The following is a 17,478-nucleotide window of genomic DNA, read 5'->3' on the forward strand; positions in this document are numbered from 1 at the left end:
TGCACGCTCGCAGCTTCATACACCTCGCTCCATCTTGCTTGCGCATCCGCACAGTCGAGCAACCCCACACACACTGCTCGCCGCTCGTCGTTTTCTCGTCCGCTGTCTTGGTTGTTCTCAGCTTCGCTGACAACCGGCCACTAAAAACACCCAAGCACAAACACAGAGGCGCGCACACGTGCGAGGGCTTACTTGCCGCAGTATCCCCGAATGCGCACTTTGGGGGTGAAAGGAACGCCGCGCAACTTCCGAGGGGAAGGGACACTCGCCACTCCGGTCGGAAAATTTGTTTTTGTGTTTTTATGGGGTTCAGAGCCCCAAAACGACTCAGGCTATGAGGGATGGAGTAGTACAGAGTTCCGGGTAATGTCGACCACCTGGGTCTCTTTACCATGCACTGACACGCACAGCACATGGGCGCTGTTGTGATTTGAGGCCCAGCCAGAGGTGACAGGCGAGCCAGGCAGGCGCCATCGGGCTGCGTTGACCAAAGGCGCTTGTTTTCACAGAAGACGCAAAGAACGCTGGTGTGGGGGCGCCTCGGGAGACTGCGTCGCCGTGAACAAAAGCAGCTAATCCCCTTTGCCGGAGATTCTGAAAGCGGCGCTTCTACCGAACTGCGCTACACGTGGATCGGAGGAGACAGCGAGCGGCGGCGGCGCCAACTCATCGCCCGCTTGCCCCTGAGCAGCCCGACAAAGCGGGGGTGGACACGGCTGATTTGTCCTTCCCTCCTTAAGAATTCATCGGTGACCGGCGTAACGACATAGGCGAAAACAAGATGCCCCGTGCACTGTCTGCCTCCGTGTCGCTATCTCTCTAGAGATCAAAGAAACAGACACCCATCTCAAGGCGGCTCGAAACACATGCTCGCCGGTGCCGCTGTATGTCTGGAACAGGTCGCCCTTCAGTAGAGCTAACGATGGCGTGGTTTGAAAACGGCGGAACGACGCACGCCCGGACGCGGCATTTCGCAGATGTGACCATGCGGGGCTGCTTTTACCCTTTTGACTGAGCGCACCACCGCCCCTGGTGTGCGGCCATCACTCAAGGTTCGAGTGAGTGATTTTCCAGGGGGGTGCAACCGCCCCCCCTTGCCCCCCCCCTCCGGACGCCCATGCTAGCTTTAGCGAATGAAAATGGTCACCGAGTGTAGTTTTGGCAATAGTGACCTGAAATTAATTATTGCTTACATCGCTGGGCACGCATATGATGAACGTGAAACGCCGGTGTGACCCAGACTGCCGAGCCGTGCTTTACGGCCAGCAGCAGTCGTCGCCGTCGCTAGCTTGTGGATGACAAGTTAGGCCGTTTCAGTTAAAGCGAACGGTCGCCAAACATACTTCTGGATAAAGTAGTTTAAAATAAAGTACTGTTCACGTCGGAGGAAGCCGGGACAAAAAACGAGAAGCGCCGGTCCTGCGCAATGTCAACAGCCCGCGGTTGTTAAGCGTTTTTCAGGCGTGCGATCGCACCATCGCTTCCCACACATTATCGCACTGCGTAAACAAGCACGGCTACAGCCGGTAAAAAGAAAACAGGTTGATTAATAGAACTAAAGCGCCGATTGCGTTTTATGTCATAAAAACGAGTACTAACTGTTCGTACGCAGCGATGTAAACAACAGTATGAGTGCAGTTGTCCTCATCGGCGCACTCCTGGGGAAATTTCATGCTGACGCGGTAAATGTTCACTGCTGTAATATATAATCTTCAAGCACTCCCTTAGACAGAACACGAGCTATTTGCTAAACATGACACAGTTGGTTGACACAGTAAGCGTGACACAGTCGGATGTTGCGTTCCGCGGCCACGGATCACCAGCCGAGCACCAGCAGACGCAGACCGGCGTTCTCCCAATGCATGTATACACAGAGCCCTCGCCGCTCATGTGCCCATGGTGGTGGTGAATAACTTTATTCATAAAAGCCCCCCCCCCCCCCCCAAAAAAAAAACAAAAAAAACAAACGAAAATTATGCAGCAGCATTACGGGCGGCCTTCAGGCTGCCGGTTGTGGCGTCCTGGCCGTACCTAGTCGCGACGCCCTCTGCCCCGGTCACCAGCCGAAGTTGGAGATTCGCATGTGCCCATTGCTCTGCGTAATCACAGCAGGCGTCCGTTCCGCATACACTCGGTGTGGAAAGATCGTGGAGAGACGATCCATGTATCCCTTGCGCCCGCTAGGGTTGAAATGCGTACCACATATTTTGTGGTGTTTCGAAGGCTTCCACAGGCTAAATCGCCCTTGCGAACCTTGCCGATTTATCCTGCGCACCCATTCTAGCTTCAGCTTCTTGTCCTTGGGGAATACGTGGTATGAAATTTGATGTCCTTTCTCGTGTTGTTACTACAGCCGGGCACGCAGCACCTTTGACCGCCACCGCGATTCTAATCTGCAAACATGTCGAATGTCTAAAAAAATCCCCACATAATTGCAGAAAGACTAAGAGATAACCACCACAGCAGTGCGCTGCAACATTTACAACGCGCACGAGAAGACGCACAACGCCTGAACACGGCGGCACAACACAGCAACACGCTTGACAGCAGACGACGCGGGCGGCGACCGCTCCTTTCTCCCATCATGCTTTGCGCGGATCCGCTAGGGGATGGCGCGGCGCTGCAATTTGTGGAAATGGATGGATGGATGGATGGATGGATGGATGGATGGATGGATGGATGGATGGATGGATGGATGGATGGATGGATGGATGGATGGATGGATGGATGGATGGATGGATGGATGGATGGATGGATGGATGGATGGATGGATGGATGGATGGATGGATGGATGGATGGATGGATGGATGGATGGATGGATGGATGGATGGATGGATGGATGGATAGATAGGAGCGCCCCCTTTGAAACGGGGTGGTGGCAATTGCCATCATGCTCAGCTTTTCTTTATTTATTTTTTTTTGTTTACTGTGTTGGCAATTCTCATTAAGATTCTCCATCAACTTTGCCTACGGTTTCCTACTATTCTAACCTTATGCCACATCTCTGCTTTTCAGCCACCAATCCTCCAATCGCTTTTTGCTGACTTCCACTGCAGATTTATTTACATGACCATTGTTATCTTTAAAGGTCTATAGGTGCGGCGCCATCTAGTGGTGGATAACCGAATGTCCGCAGAGCGTAGGCGCCTTGCACACGTGACTCGCTACTGTATTCGTCGAAACTGCCTAGACACGCAAGCTGATCACGGCACCTGCGCTCTCCCGTGGGCTTCTTTTATGTGTCCCGTCCTTCGTGTAGTTTTTGTTAAGAAAAAGCTGAGCTCGTGAATCTCTATTTCCGTATCGCCGTATTTCACGCACATAGCCTTCTATTTTGAATAGCACCGTAGCAAGTTGCGCCGGCAGACCGAAAGGAAAGCATATGCGTCAGCAATGTGTCAGCTTTGTTAGCGGCAATCAAGCCGTGTTCATGTTCAGGATATCCTAAACCGTCTGTGTCCGTTCTCTTCTGTTGCCCTCTTTAGCATATTTGTGCGCTGACTTCCGGTTTCACTCTTGATATGAAATATGAACGCTCTTTCTTTACTTTTTACTACAGAACATTTCGAACGGCCAGGCTGCCCTTGTCGTCGGAGGACAGCTGAGTGAAAACCTTAGAAGCGACAGTGATCTTAGAGAACAGCAAGATATTTCTAGAAATTAAAACCGAAGGCGAAAAACACAAATGTCAAGAGTCTCAGCAATATATTGCCACGTATCATTGTAACGTCCGTTCGTTCGCGCAAGGCCGCACGAAAGGGGTGTTATCATTTTTGTTCGTGGCGCGAGAAGCGACCAGTCTAATCTCGATTGATCGCAGCCATGAAAGGCTGCATCTAGGTTTTTCCAGATTACTGTAGATGATCTTGTCCTGCTATCTGGAAGTTTCTTTGCCGGCTTTAAATTGAGCGATGCCGCGAGCGGCGGGCATTCGTAGTTCGACGATTGACGAGCACGCTTGTTACTTACGCCGCTACCGAGTGATTCAGTTGTTTTGCGGGCGCAAGTCAGCCCAAATAAAGAGCTTCGTTTGCAAGTCTTTCTGGTGTCTTCCTGACCGCTGGACTGCCGTTACTACAACGTGACATCTGGTGGAGGTGCTGGGTAGCCTTCCAGGTACCGGACAACCCCTGCAAGTCGTGGCGCCAGCCCTTTGAGTTATTCACCGGAAGACCTGACTCCAGTCTACCACGCAGCCTCTGGGGCCTCCAGCCATGACTTACGCCGCAGCAGTGCGCCGTCCTGTACCTCGCCGACGGGACCCAAGCCCCTATCGCCCTTAGCCAGCTGCGCTGGAGCGCCGCCCTCTCGCCCCAACTCGCCCGTCCTACGAGCGTCGTACACGGCCGAGGAAATGCGTCGAGTGGAGAACACCCGACCAGCGCCGCCCACAATGCTTCCACTGCGGAGAAGCCGGTCACATTCTCCGGTACTGCCCATACAGGAGAATGGGCATCCGAGGGTTCCCTTACGACGCCCCACGACCCCGACCTGGCCAGCGACCAGCCGAAAACGAGGATTTTTTGCGTCGGGAAGGATACTCATCGCCGAGCCGCCTATCGCGTTCTCCGTCGCCATCGTCACCGCGCTAAGTATCTCCTAGCCGAGGCTACGCAGTGCGTGGACGCTTCCCCAGCCCCCGAAGGTTAAACGGAATAACGCAGCCTCTGGAGGTGAGGTTGCTTCTGAGCGCAAGAACTAAGATCCTCCATCGACGAAAACAGAAGACCATGCCCCCTACGACGACGACGAACCCTACGAAGACGACGACCCCTACGAAGACGACGACCCCTACGAAGACGACGACCCCTACGAAGACGACGACCGTTACGAAGACGACGACCCCCACACGGCCAACAATGTCCGACGGACGTCCGGCTAAGATCCGTACGTCCGAATCCGGATCCGGACATCCGAAGGAAGATCGAAGCGCGTCCGAGAACGGACACCCGATTTAGGACATCCGTAGGACTTACTACGGCCTTCCTGGTTCGGATCAATTTTCAGATCCGTACAAAATTGAAAATTAACTTTTCCCGGCATTAAAAAGCGCTACAGTTTGTAAGTGGCCGCCGGAGAAGGTTACTGTGAGATAACAGCTTCACAGCGGGAACAAATGTTATCAGGGAGCGAATGAGTTCTGCGAACTCATTTGTATTGATATCATATCGCATGACGAAAACCAGTGCACGATTGAATAAAGAACATTATTCTACCGCCTATGTTTTGCAATAGTCAAAGCTCAGTTGTGAAACTGAACTACTGCGATCTCGATCAGCATCACGTACAGCTTTTGTCAAAAGTAACCAGGCTGCACGGTTTACTTCTCAGTCGTATAGTAAAGCTATTATGCCAGCCCTCGAGCTCCAAATCTCTGTATGGTGAGTAGAACCCCTGCCCCCACCTTCAAAGAAGTTTTTGATCTTTAGAGAAGACGCGAGGGGTCTATTATACGAATGAGAAGCAAACCATGCAGCCTGGTTACTTTTGACAAAGACTGTACATGGCCAGCTGTGGCCGGCTGACGTACGTGATGCCTATATGGGATTCTTCCTCAGAGGTGTTTGGGCACAGTTATTGAGTACATTTTTATATAATCGGTGTGTTCGCGAAGCAATTGTTGGTCAAGCAGATTCCTTCTGTTCCTGTAGCGAACACCCAACGCATCAACGCCACCGGCTCTGTCTCTGCCATGTTTGTTTTCATTTATCAGCCAGCCTTGCTTGGCTTGAATCTTGTCTTGACTAACAACAAAGCAAGACAAGCAATAAACAGCATAAAAATAAAAGATTTAGATAAAAAAATGTTGTCAAGAATTTAAAACGCAATATTACAATTTTGTAAACTTCAAGTGCTAAACAAATAATGACGACAACAAAAAGCCATACATTTAGCCACTATCTAGCCATAGCCGTAGCTTATGGCGCCTGGCCTGGCGGGTGACTCGAGTCTGGACCGTCCTTTGCCCACTTGCTTTGCTGACTGCTGACCGAAGCGATTGAATTTTTTGGCTGATTGAATTCTTTGGCTACCTTCTCAATCCAAAGCATCCAACGGCGTGGCAGTGAGTTGTGTGTTTTTTTAGTTATTCTCTGATACTATGAGGGTTGTCTTGTAATTTGCAGCCGCTGATTTTTCGTTAGTCTTTTGTGTGCAGTTTGTATGGTTCTTGCGCCAGTACACAAAGGAAACAGTAATTAGATAGGCTGGTTGTATTTATCCAACATGGCCAGCGATCGAAAGCGTTTGCATATTTTGGAAACGGCAACGAGACAAACGAAAGAGATTATGAACCTCCTTGGAGAACAAGAAGGCAGCTTGGCTAGCGTCGAAAATGTGGCACCAATGTCAGACGTCGTTGACAGCTCCTCTCACAAACGGCAGTGCAAATCCACATGTGCAGACGAGTTTCCCGTGGTGACGGAAGTGCGTGCTGATGCAAGTTTTATACTCGGCGAGAGTTTGACTGACACGTGGCGGACAGTGCCGAACCTGGCGGAGGACGTTCGCGGCAGTTCGCCAGTGACTGAACCGGCTTCTGACATCATCTGTTCTGCTGAGCCGATAGCGTGGTCGCAAGAGGACTTTTCACAACAGCTGCGAACCTGGGCAGTGACCCACAGGATTCATAGGGAGGCCTTGGGCGATCTGCTGAAGATTTTGAGGCAGCATGCTTGCTATTCTTCCCTCCCAGCCGATGCGCGCACGCTTCTGAAAACTCGATCCGAAGGACTGTGTTCGGAAATATCGGTTACAGATCTTTCGCCTGGTCAGTTTTGCCACTTTGGTCTTGAGAGGAATCTGTTGCATGCAGTCGGTTGCCTTCGTGAGTTGCCAGAAGCGTTGGTTCTGTCATTCAACATTGATGGATTGCCATTAACAAAAAGTTCTAATCTCCAGCTTTGGCTACTGCAGTGCATGATTGCAAATTGTGGCAAGCAGCTGCCATTTGTTGTGAGTGGTTTTTCTGGCCCCAGCAAGCCAGAATCTGCGAATGAATTTCTGGAGCCATTTGTTACAGAGCTGAAGGGGCTTCTTGAAAGTGGTCTCTGTATCAAAGGCCACAATGTTTCTGTTTGTCTGAAGGCTATCATTTGTAATGCACCAGCCCGTTCATTTATTTTGTACTCCAAAGGGCACAGTGGGTACAGTTGTTGTCCAAAATGTACTTGTGAGGGTTCATACAGAGCAGGGAAGGTAGTCCTATTGGATGGAAATTGTGCAGCACGAACAGACACCAGTTTTCGTGCACAAGAGGACTTCGATCACCACAGGGGCACATCTGTCCTCACTGAGCTCCCAATTGACATGGTGGGCGACTTCCCACTCGACTACATGCACGTTGTGCTTCTTGGGGTTGTTAAGAAGTTGCTGTTGCTCTGGGTTTCAGGGCCTCTAGAGGTTCGTGCTGGTCCACAAGAACGGAGGCTGATTAATGAAGCTAGCGAAGGGTTAAAAGACCACATTCCCCGAGAGTTTGCCAGGTCACCACGGTCACTGAGTGAAATTCACCGGTGGAAGGCAGCCGAGTTTCGCTTGTTTTTGTTTTATACTGGGCAACTTGTGTTGCGTGATGCTTTGAAACCCAAGCTCTACCAACACTTCCTAACCTTGCATGCTGGACTTTCTATACTGGCAAATAGTGAACTGTGTGGCCCACATGTTCAATATGCTGACGCCCTCCTCAGGAACTTTGTGTCTACTTTTGTAAAGCTGTATGGAGAAACTGAAATGTCCTTCAATGTGCATTGCCTCATCCATATGGCAGCAGACGTGAAAGCACATGGGGCAGTTGATGCATTCAGCGCGTTTGCATTCGAGAACAACATGCGCCATATCAAAAAAGACATTAGAAAGCATGAGAGGCCACTTCAGCAGTTGCGAAACAGGTTTGTTGAAAGGATACAGCTGCCAAAATGCATTCAAGAAGAGCCAAAAGTAATTGAGCTCACACAAGCACAAAATTCTGGGTTGTTGCCAGCACAGTGCAGACTGCCTGGGTATTGCATGGCAAAATGCAAGGATTTCATTCTTGCAACATCAACAGGTGACAACTGCATTATGGTGAATGGTCACATTGTTGTTGCACAGGCCTTTGCCCATCTCAAGGCATCCAGCGAAGTCTGTGTCGTAGGGCGAGAATTTCAGCATAAGGAAGATTTCTACACCGTTCCTTTTGAGTCATCAAGGATTGGGATATTTGTTGTCTCAGGACTTTCAAGAACGAGTCTGTGGACCCTGCAGAACCCCCGCAAGATGGTAATGCTTCCTCATGCTGGAAAATTTCTGGTTCTTCCAGAAATTCACACGTCCTAAACCACTTTTGTGCAGGCGTGGCTCCTTGCAAAGGGGTGAATTGGAAGGCACTGTAGTAGATTGCCGGTGTTCCTTAACATGCGCTGATATCAGTCACCATATGGGAGTTTTTACGCTAGCACTTTAGTGGCCATACCCAGCATTTAGTCATTGTGTGTTTATCTGAGGTCTGTTTTGTGGCATACTGCTCTTGTTCACCGGGTGGTGGGCAACCAGCCTAGGAGTATATATATGGTTTGGTTTGGTTTATTGGGGTTTAATGTTCCAAAGCGACTCAGGCTATGAGAGACGCCGTAGTGGAGGGCTCCGAAAATTTCGACCACCTGGGATTCTTTAGCGTGCACTGACATCGCACAGCATACGAGCCTCTGAATTTCGCCTCCATCAAAATTCCACCGCCGCGGCCGGGATCGAACCCGAGTCTTTCGAGTCAGCAGCCAAGTGCCATAACCACTGCGGCACCACGGCGGCTAAGATGTATATATATATGTATATATAGCTATAGCAACCTGCCCACCGTGTAAGGTGGCAGCTCAATTAATTGCAAGAGTCTACTTGTGAAAGGCAACCTGGGTCGCAACCCAACTGAAGCAAACCAAGTCCTACCGATAGCATCACCTGCCGCTGAAGGACATCGCTTCACTGCGACACCACTGCGCCAGGAGTGGCATGAAGACTGCCGGAGATCTATGAATGTAGAGAAGAAAATCTCCAATGTGGACATTAATCCATTGTTGCTATCTGAACAGCTGCTATTAGTGAACACTGGATCTGAACACCAGAACCTAAGTGAAAACCAAAGTGCTAGCGCACCTAACTCGCATTTGGCCTAACTGCGCAAATCAACCATCATTTCTGTATTCTGCCTTCTTCGAAATATGGTCGCTGTGGCCAGGACTGAATCCATGACCTCGGGATCAACAGCCGCATGCCAAAGCTACTGAGCCACTGCGGCGGGTACACAAGTGGCCCCTGTAGTCCTTTCAGTGCTCCATGAAGTTTGTGCTCTCAGAAAACTGCTCAAGTTCTGTGTTCTATACAACTAATTATATTTTGTAAACATTGATAAAAGACCATTTCAATTGTTCGCAGATGTATGCAATTGTCGGATTCCAGGGGTCAGCTCATCGAGGATTTTATTCTTTCAAATAGCATATGTTTAATGAACACAGGAAAAGCAACGTACTGCTGCCCCAGCTCTGGAAAAATGACCTGCCTAGATTTAGCGTTTGCATCACCATCGGTTTTTAATGATTTTATTTGGGATGTTTTAGACGACCCTCGGGGAAGTGATCACTTACCTACTGTTTTAAAGCTAACATCAGCTACATCCATCCTCCCTACGAAGCCACGGCGATGGAAAATTCACCTCGCCGATTGGGCACTTTTCAGAACGAAGGCCACACTAGAAAAAGAATATGCCGAAACCCTTACGATAGAAGAAATAAATGAAAACTTTTTGACATGCTTAACATCTGCAGCAATAGAAGCCATCCCACAAACGTCTGAAATTGCACGAAAAACACATAAAGTTTGGTGGTCAACTGAATGCTCATTGGCTAAAAAGCAGCAAAACAAGGCTTGGGGCAACCTTCGCAGATATCCCACTGCAGGAAACTTGCTCACCTTCAAAAGGGCTAGAGCCAAAGCACGATACATTAGACGGAACACAGAAAGGGCATCATGGCAACAGTACATATCCTCCATAAACAGCTCAATAACATCCAAGAAAATGTGGGAGCAGGTGCGGAAATTCACTGGAAATTTTACTCCATTCACATTTCCAATGCTAACAACACCCGGTACTCAAACAACATTAGAAGAACAGGCCAACATATTGGGTGAGCATTTTTTCACAGTTTCAAGCTCATCCAACTATACACAAACATTTCAAAAGCACAAAACAATAGTAGAAAAACAAAAACTTCCCTTTGGAACATGCATACACGAAAACTACAATCAGGTTATTACAATGCAGGAACTAAACGCAGTACTAACATCCGGTAAAATGACAGCACCAGGCCCAGACAATATACATTACGCCATGCTTGCTCACCTCTCTGAGACTGCCATAGAGGCTCTCCTAAAATTTTTCAATAAAATATGGATCAGTGGAGAAATTCCCCATGCATGGAAAGAAGCCATCATAGTACCCTTCCTAAAACCTGGCAAACCACCAACTAGTCCCACCAGTTACAGGCCAATAGCACTCACTAGCTGCATAGCAAAATCATTCGAAAGCATTCTAAACATCAGACTAACCTTCATCCTTCAGTCTCGGCAACTTTTAGATATACATCAATGCGGGTTTAAAAAGACATGTTCCACAACCGATCACCTTGTCCGCTTTGAGAACACAGTTCGGGAAGCGTTCATCCACAACCAACACTGTATCGGGGTCTTCTTCGACCTGGAGAAGGCTTACGATACCACGTGGAGGTTCGGTATCCTCCGTGACCTAGCGGACCTAGGTATCCGCGGCAGGATGCTGAGCTGTTTGAGCAACTTCCTGACCAATCGTACGTTCAGAGTCCGCCTAGGCGCAACCTTCTCCAAGACTTTTTACCAAGAAACTGGTGTACCCCAAGGGTGCATCCTCAGCACGACCTTATTTGTCATCAAAATGAACTCCATAGGAAAAGTAATCCCAAAATCCATCATGTACTCAGTTTACGTAGACGACCTCCAAATAGCATGCACGTCTTCCAGCATACCTACCTGTGAGCGGCAAATACAAATAACAATAAATAAACTGGCTACCTGGGCAGATAAAAACGGATTTAGATTTTCCCCTCAGAAAACAGTAGCGGTTCTGTTCTCTTTGAGACGAGGCCTACAGGCCGACCCCACACTATATTTAAACCAAACCCCATTACCGTTCAAACAAGAGCACAAATTTCTAGGGATAACTTTCGATAAAAAACTCACTTTCTTGCCACATATAAACAGCTTAAAGAAAAAAGCTTCCCAGGCCCTAAATGTGCTGAAAATACTATCAAGAAAATGCTGGGGGTCTGATAGAGCTTCCCTGTTACATATATATCGTTCTCTGGTTCGCTCTAAGTTAGACTATGGGTCCATAGTATATGGCTCAGCAAGACCGTCCTACATAAAACGACTCGATCCTGTCCACAATCTTGGTTTAAGGCTGTCTTCCGGTGCTTACAGAACTTCCCCGATAACAAGTCTGTATGTGGAAACTAATGAACCTTCCTTAGAAGATCGAAGAACTGCACTAACCTGTACATACATCCTCAAAATCCTTTCACAGCCCAAACATCTCTGTTACCCAATTGTCACGAAATGCCCATCCCGAATGCTCTTCAACAACAAGCCCCATGCGATTAAGCCGTTGCTCTTGCGCTTCGAAGAAAAATGTCAAACTCTGAACATACTAAATGAAATCAAAAATATTGCCCCAAGACACGAAGCACTACCACCGTGGTACACTCTCCCCACAGTGTGTGACGTCACACTAACACACCTCAGTAAAACCTGTACGCCACACGACTATATAATACAAGAATATTTAGCACTACAAGAAAAATACAGAAATTACGCGTCATTTTATACTGACGGGTCAAAAACTCATGCTCATGTAGGAAGCGCAGTAATACAAGGAAAAAATGAAAATGCAGTACGACTGCCCTCATGTGCTACAGTTTTCACCGCGGAGTGTTATGCCATTTGTGTTGCGGTACAGAAAATAGCAAATGAAAACATCAAAAAGAGCATCATTTATACAGATTCACTGAGCGTCCTTACAGCATTAAACTCCAAAAATGCCACGGAGCCACTGATTGGAAGCATCATACACAATATAGTAAAGGTCACAGCACAAAAACATGTTATAAAATTTTGCTGGGTTCCCAGTCACGTTGGCATTAGGGATAATGAGAGAGCCGACACGTGTGCTGCACAAGCCAGAGCCATGGAGGTGAAACATGTGGGTTTGCCTCCGAGGGATTACATGAAGTTAGTGCATAACAAACTAAGAGCCAAATGGCAAGCTTCTTGGGAGAATGAAAGAAACAACAAGCTGCATACTGTAAAGCCTATTTTGAAAGAATGGAAATCATGCCGTCATAAAGAACGTTTTATCGAAGTAATTTTATGTCGTTTACGCATAGGCCACACACACATGACCCATAACTTCTTATTAACAAAAAAAGACAGACCTGTGTGTGAAATGTGTGGAGAGGAGCTCACAGTGAATCACATTTTAATCTCTTGTTCACATCTCGAAGAACTTCGAAAAAAGTTTTTTACGGTATTTTACAATGAACACATTCCATTTCATCCCGCATTGCTTTTAGGCGAGCAAACACTCGTCGAGTTTTCACTTGTTTTTAAGTTTCTAAAGAAAGCCAATGTTTTAAGTTTAATATAATGTAACTTCTATACACTTAACATAACATCATCTAACCTTGTGTTTGGCGCATGATAGCCATAGTTGCTTATGCGCCATAAAACCCCATATAACATAACATAACATAACGTATGCAATTGTCGAATTTACGAGCTCCAATGAGATAGAGGTCGTATTAGCCTCATGGGTGAGAGGAAGCATATGTATGTGGCCAAAAGTTCCGGCACAAAAGGTGAAAGCCATGCTTTTGAAGAAGACACCATGCTTGTCTTCGCCACCATGGGAGCAATATGAAGTGGAAGTAAAAGGACTCTTCGGTGAGTATCTACTGTATCATCCATTTTGTGTAGTTCTCTGTCCTGGGTACTATTGTGGCGTATTAACTTGCAAGCTTTTTGTTATTTTTGTAGTGCTTGGTGTAATAAGCTGGACTTCGATCCTCCTAGGAGCAGTAACTCATTTTTCCTGTGTGTATAGATTCGTACGCCGAAGCAAGAAAAAAACTGAACAGGTGTCAGTACACATCAGATCTGGCAAGCGAGGCAGAGCCCTCCCAAAAGAGGAAGAGGGTGCCAACGGCCAGGTGGGTCGGCAGCAGCTCAGAAGACAGTTCTGATGCTTGCTTTCCCGACGTGCCACCGGACTTTCCTCAGGGTAAGGCTGCAAGTAGAACTTGGTTTTGTTACACATTAATCAGATGAATAAAAATTAGGCCTATATATTTTCATGTAAACTAATTTAAACCATAGTGCTAGTTTATACAGAAAGCCTTGCTTTTGGTCTCTACTGATGTGCAGCTCTTGCTACTCCTGGTGGAACTGCTCAAGAAAAGTTGGCTGGAAGCCAGTCTAGTGAATTTAGCTATTTTGGACAAATTAGAGCTCATATATATTTACTAAGTTTACTTGCTAACATGCAAATTTTAAATGGCACTCCAAATGCATGCCCGAGTTCAGTGCACCTAATGTTGTGAAATGCAGGTTTTCTTTGCTCTCATAATGGCTAATTGACAGGAGAAAAGAGCACAGTAAATGTATTCAACCATATGAGTACCTGCAGCATAGCAGTGTAAAGACCAAGTTTCCTTAGCAATGCCCTTTCTAATCAGTTAATTCAAAGAGCTCAAATATGCATCATATCATGTCTGTTCTAAGCAGCGGAACATCGGCCGAGGAAGAAAAGCAGGCAGGTATTTGACGAAAACTGTACCAGGCAAAACTCCCATGATGAGGACCGTCTCAGTAGGCCCACACAAGATGGTGGCATTGCTACAGGTGAGGTTCTGACAACTTTTTTCAGAATTTTAGCTTGCAGTATGCTATCTTATATAATGCAGGGCAGCCATCGAGTTCACTGTCTCCATGGGGGGAGAGACCTGTGCAGCACTCAGGTAATTGTCATTCTTGATGTTCTCGCAACTTTCGCATGTATGTGCAAGTAACTGTTGTGTTGTTGGCTAATGAATTTTTCTATGACTTCTGCAGCTCTTGCACAGCTCCATCCGCTGCAGGACAAACACCTCTTCCATTGGTCTCCACTTTGCCTTCTCCTGTGACAGTTGCTTTCACTCTTTTCCTGTGAATTTCTTATTGTAATGTGCACACCTCACCTTGTTCAACACTGCTATGGAGAAAAGGGTTGAAATCTTTGAAACCTACCCTAGCTAGGGGACTGTCAATTATCTGATTTCTGCATTACATGTCCTGGCCAAGTTCACTCTCTTGATTTCTGCTAAGTTACTTTTGTAACATGTGTTTAATACTGTAAAAACTTTTGCAGGCAATGCAGGGCAGCCAGCAGATAGGCTACGGCCATATCAAAGCGTGCCAGAGGAACACTCAGGTAATTGTCAGCCTTTCCTGTGTCCTAACTTTTGCATGTGCTGAAGAAACTGTTTCAGACATGTAAAAATTCAGGATTATTGTGTTGTTTACTAATAATCACATGTCATGTCAAGCAGGTCAGCCACATCATACTCCCCCGCCTGCATGGGAAGATAATCCAACGGAACACCCTGGTAATTACCTGCTCTCTTCCCTCTTTCGCATATATACAAGGTACTGCTGCTCAGGGCTTGCACTGAGTTACAGAAAAGAAAATGGTGTTACTTCGTAAATGTTAAGCTGCATATTGATTTCAGCAATTGATATTTCAGCACCAAGTCGCCCCAGTCGTCCTGTTTTGCAAGACAGTGGTAAGCTGAATGCTTTCGTTCATGTAAAATGGCTCCACAGGTAAACTAAATTAATAGTACAGGTAATAGTGCAGCCTTACCACTGTTTTGTGCTGTTTTTTTAGGCAGTGTTTCTGACGTAGTCTTAAGCATCAGTTGAATTTTTGCTCATCTCACAAAGAACACCAGCAGAAGCTTATTTTAAAGAAAGCATAAATTAGCAGTTGGTATGTGTGAGGAAGGTGAGGTATATAAACAAATGACATGGGTCATTTGTGTACAATATGATTCACACGGCCTATGAGTGGATAGGGGTTGCTGCAGCCAGCCTTCATCTTTTCTTTCTGTTCTGTTATAAATCTAGGGCAGTTGCCAGTTTTGGTAAGTAGGTATTACTCTGTGTTTTTGCCGTGATGCAATAGAGCATAAACATGGTTCTACAGTTGATGAGATGCCACCATCTTTGGGCTGCTGTTTGGGCTTACAAAGTGCAGAATGGCAGAGGAGCATAGCCAGGCTGTGTGCTTGGAATATAGAGATAAATAACATCATTCTTAATGTGTTTGTGGAATTTTGATTCAGAATTTCAGGCTCAGGTGCTGAGACTGCTGAATGTTATACGGCTGGGGGTACAGCATCTTGTGACAGCAATAGATGCCTTGGTGGCCTCCCGTGAGCCTGTTCGTGCCGTGGCAGCTCCAGTTCTGCAACAGCCGCTGGACACTGTGGTTGCACTTAACCACTTTGAAGATTCGCTGACTGCATCCAGTGCAGACGCTTTGGTGTGTCGTCTTCGTGAAGCTTTTTGGTGTTTACAGCTGTGCACAATGTTTAAAAAGCAGATAGATTTTCAGGCAGCTTTTAAATATGCTAGTTTATAAAGTTGGCTGGCATTACAGTCTTCGGGTTAGATATTGCAGGGGATATTAATGCTAAAGTTTTATTTTTGCATTTCCTGTTGCAGTTTTTATTTTAATACTGCCACCCTGGAAGTGAGCACGATCGCTTGATATGCAGTACCTGGCCCTATTGGCCTTTGAGGATCTGTTATCGTAATCAGTATAACCCATACCGTGTCATGAATAAACGAACTAATTTCCCCTCCCAGCTGATAATAAATTGATCTGCCTTCATACAGAGCATGTAGTTCGCATGGACGTTTAGGGCAGCCTGTTCTTTTTGTTGGTATAAATATACAAAATTTCTATCACTGTGCAACTTGGCTGCAGCACATTGTGTGCTGCAACTCATTAAGCGTGATATTATCTAAGCTTTCGGTGCTGTTGTGCTTGCCTTGCAACTTTGTGCTTTATATATGTCTCCTGTAATAACGAATGCAATGATGTGGTATACTGCAGGTTGCAGAACTGGGGCAGCTTGGAGGGAGGGATCCAGGCACCGCCACGAAGCGTATGCTAGCAAACCTTATGACGGACACGCTAGCATCCGAATACTCGTGGTTGGGAATGAAGGGGAAAAGAAAGTTTAGTGACCTACGGATCTGCGAGCTGATGTGCAGTGAGTTTGCATTATGATACACAGATTGTGCAGTTTCTAATTTTGCAATGTGTATTCAGTTTGCATTATTGTAGATAATCATGCACTTTTGAGTTCAGTCCAATGTTTCTAAGATCTTTACTTTTAGATGGCAGTGTTGCATCACATTCATTCTATATTGCAAAATACTCTTAATCCCATTCGTCATGATATTGGTTAAAAATGGACGGCTACTGCTGTCGCCCAGTAACTGTAACATATGTTACAGTTGATGGGAACTACTTTGTAATGCACAGGCAGCATATATAGTGTTCATTTAGCAAAATACCTTTTGATAGGCATTCAGACACGTGACAAAATACTTCATTTCTTTAGTGTGGTTAATGCCATCCTCTGCACTTTTTCTTTTCTTTCAGCTGCCGTAAGGAGGCGCTTCCCGGATTCGAGGGACGCTGTTGAGGCAGCAGCAAAATCCTGGCTAAGGCATGCTCCCGAGAGGACAACAAAGAGTGCATGTGCACGAATTGAATAAATGGTTTCATTTCACTTCCTGTCATTGCTTGATAAAAAACAGTGGCCTGCCGAGGCCCTGCGGTGAAAAGCATGCAAAAACCGCGCGGATTGGCCAGGTATGCATGCTGCTGTGAAATGTCCGAGAACTGTCCGTATATCCGTTCTCGGACGTCCGCCGGGTGAACTGTGGATGTTCTGCGGTCTTGCATCGGATGGTCCGTCGGACGTCCGAGGGGCGACTTCGGGCTAAAAACCGGATGACCGGCGGAGGTCCGAACGTCCGAATCAGGCGGACCGACGGACAACCGTCGGATGTCAAATGCCGTGTGGGCCGTTACGAAGACGACGACCCTTACGAAGACGACGACCCTTACGAAGACGACGACCCTTACGAAGACGACGACCGTTACGAAGACGACGACCCCTACGACGACGACGACCCCTACGACGACGACGACCCCTACGACGACGACGACCCCTACGACGACGACGACCCCTACGACGACGACGACCCCTACGACGACGACGACCCCTACGACGACGACGACCCCTACGACGACGACGACCCCTACGACGACGACGACCCCTACGACGACGAAGACCCATACGA

General features: G+C 47.1%; 1 protein-coding gene across 5 annotated transcripts; it reads left to right on the top strand.

Annotated features, from left to right (window-relative positions):
- The first annotated feature begins 5,900 nt into the window (after positions 1–5,900).
- Positions 5,901–16,901, top strand: LOC149348995 (uncharacterized). 5 transcript variants are annotated; one of them, XM_089541089.1, is made up of 10 exons: positions 5,901–13,002; positions 13,163–13,339; positions 13,840–13,959; positions 14,022–14,075; positions 14,465–14,527; positions 14,643–14,702; positions 14,841–14,879; positions 15,441–15,640; positions 16,217–16,376; positions 16,772–16,901. In XM_089541089.1, the coding sequence occupies exons 1-10, from the start codon at positions 12,891–12,893 to the stop codon at positions 16,885–16,887; spliced, it is 1,101 nt and encodes a 366-aa protein (XP_089397215.1). In that variant the 5' UTR covers positions 5,901–12,890; the 3' UTR covers positions 16,888–16,901. The 5 variants fall into 5 exon arrangements, with proteins under 5 accessions (XP_089397215.1, XP_089397217.1, XP_089397216.1 ...); XM_089541091.1 differs by having other exon boundaries at positions 14,646–14,702; XM_089541090.1 differs by having other exon boundaries at positions 13,843–13,959.
- Positions 16,902–17,478: the final 577 nt, after the last annotated feature.

The sequence above is a fragment of the Amblyomma mixtum genome, chromosome 4 (genome assembly GCF_055824585.1).
Source record: "Amblyomma mixtum isolate Tamu chromosome 4, ASM5582458v1, whole genome shotgun sequence".
Lineage (NCBI taxonomy): Eukaryota > Metazoa > Arthropoda > Arachnida > Ixodida > Ixodidae > Amblyomma > Amblyomma mixtum.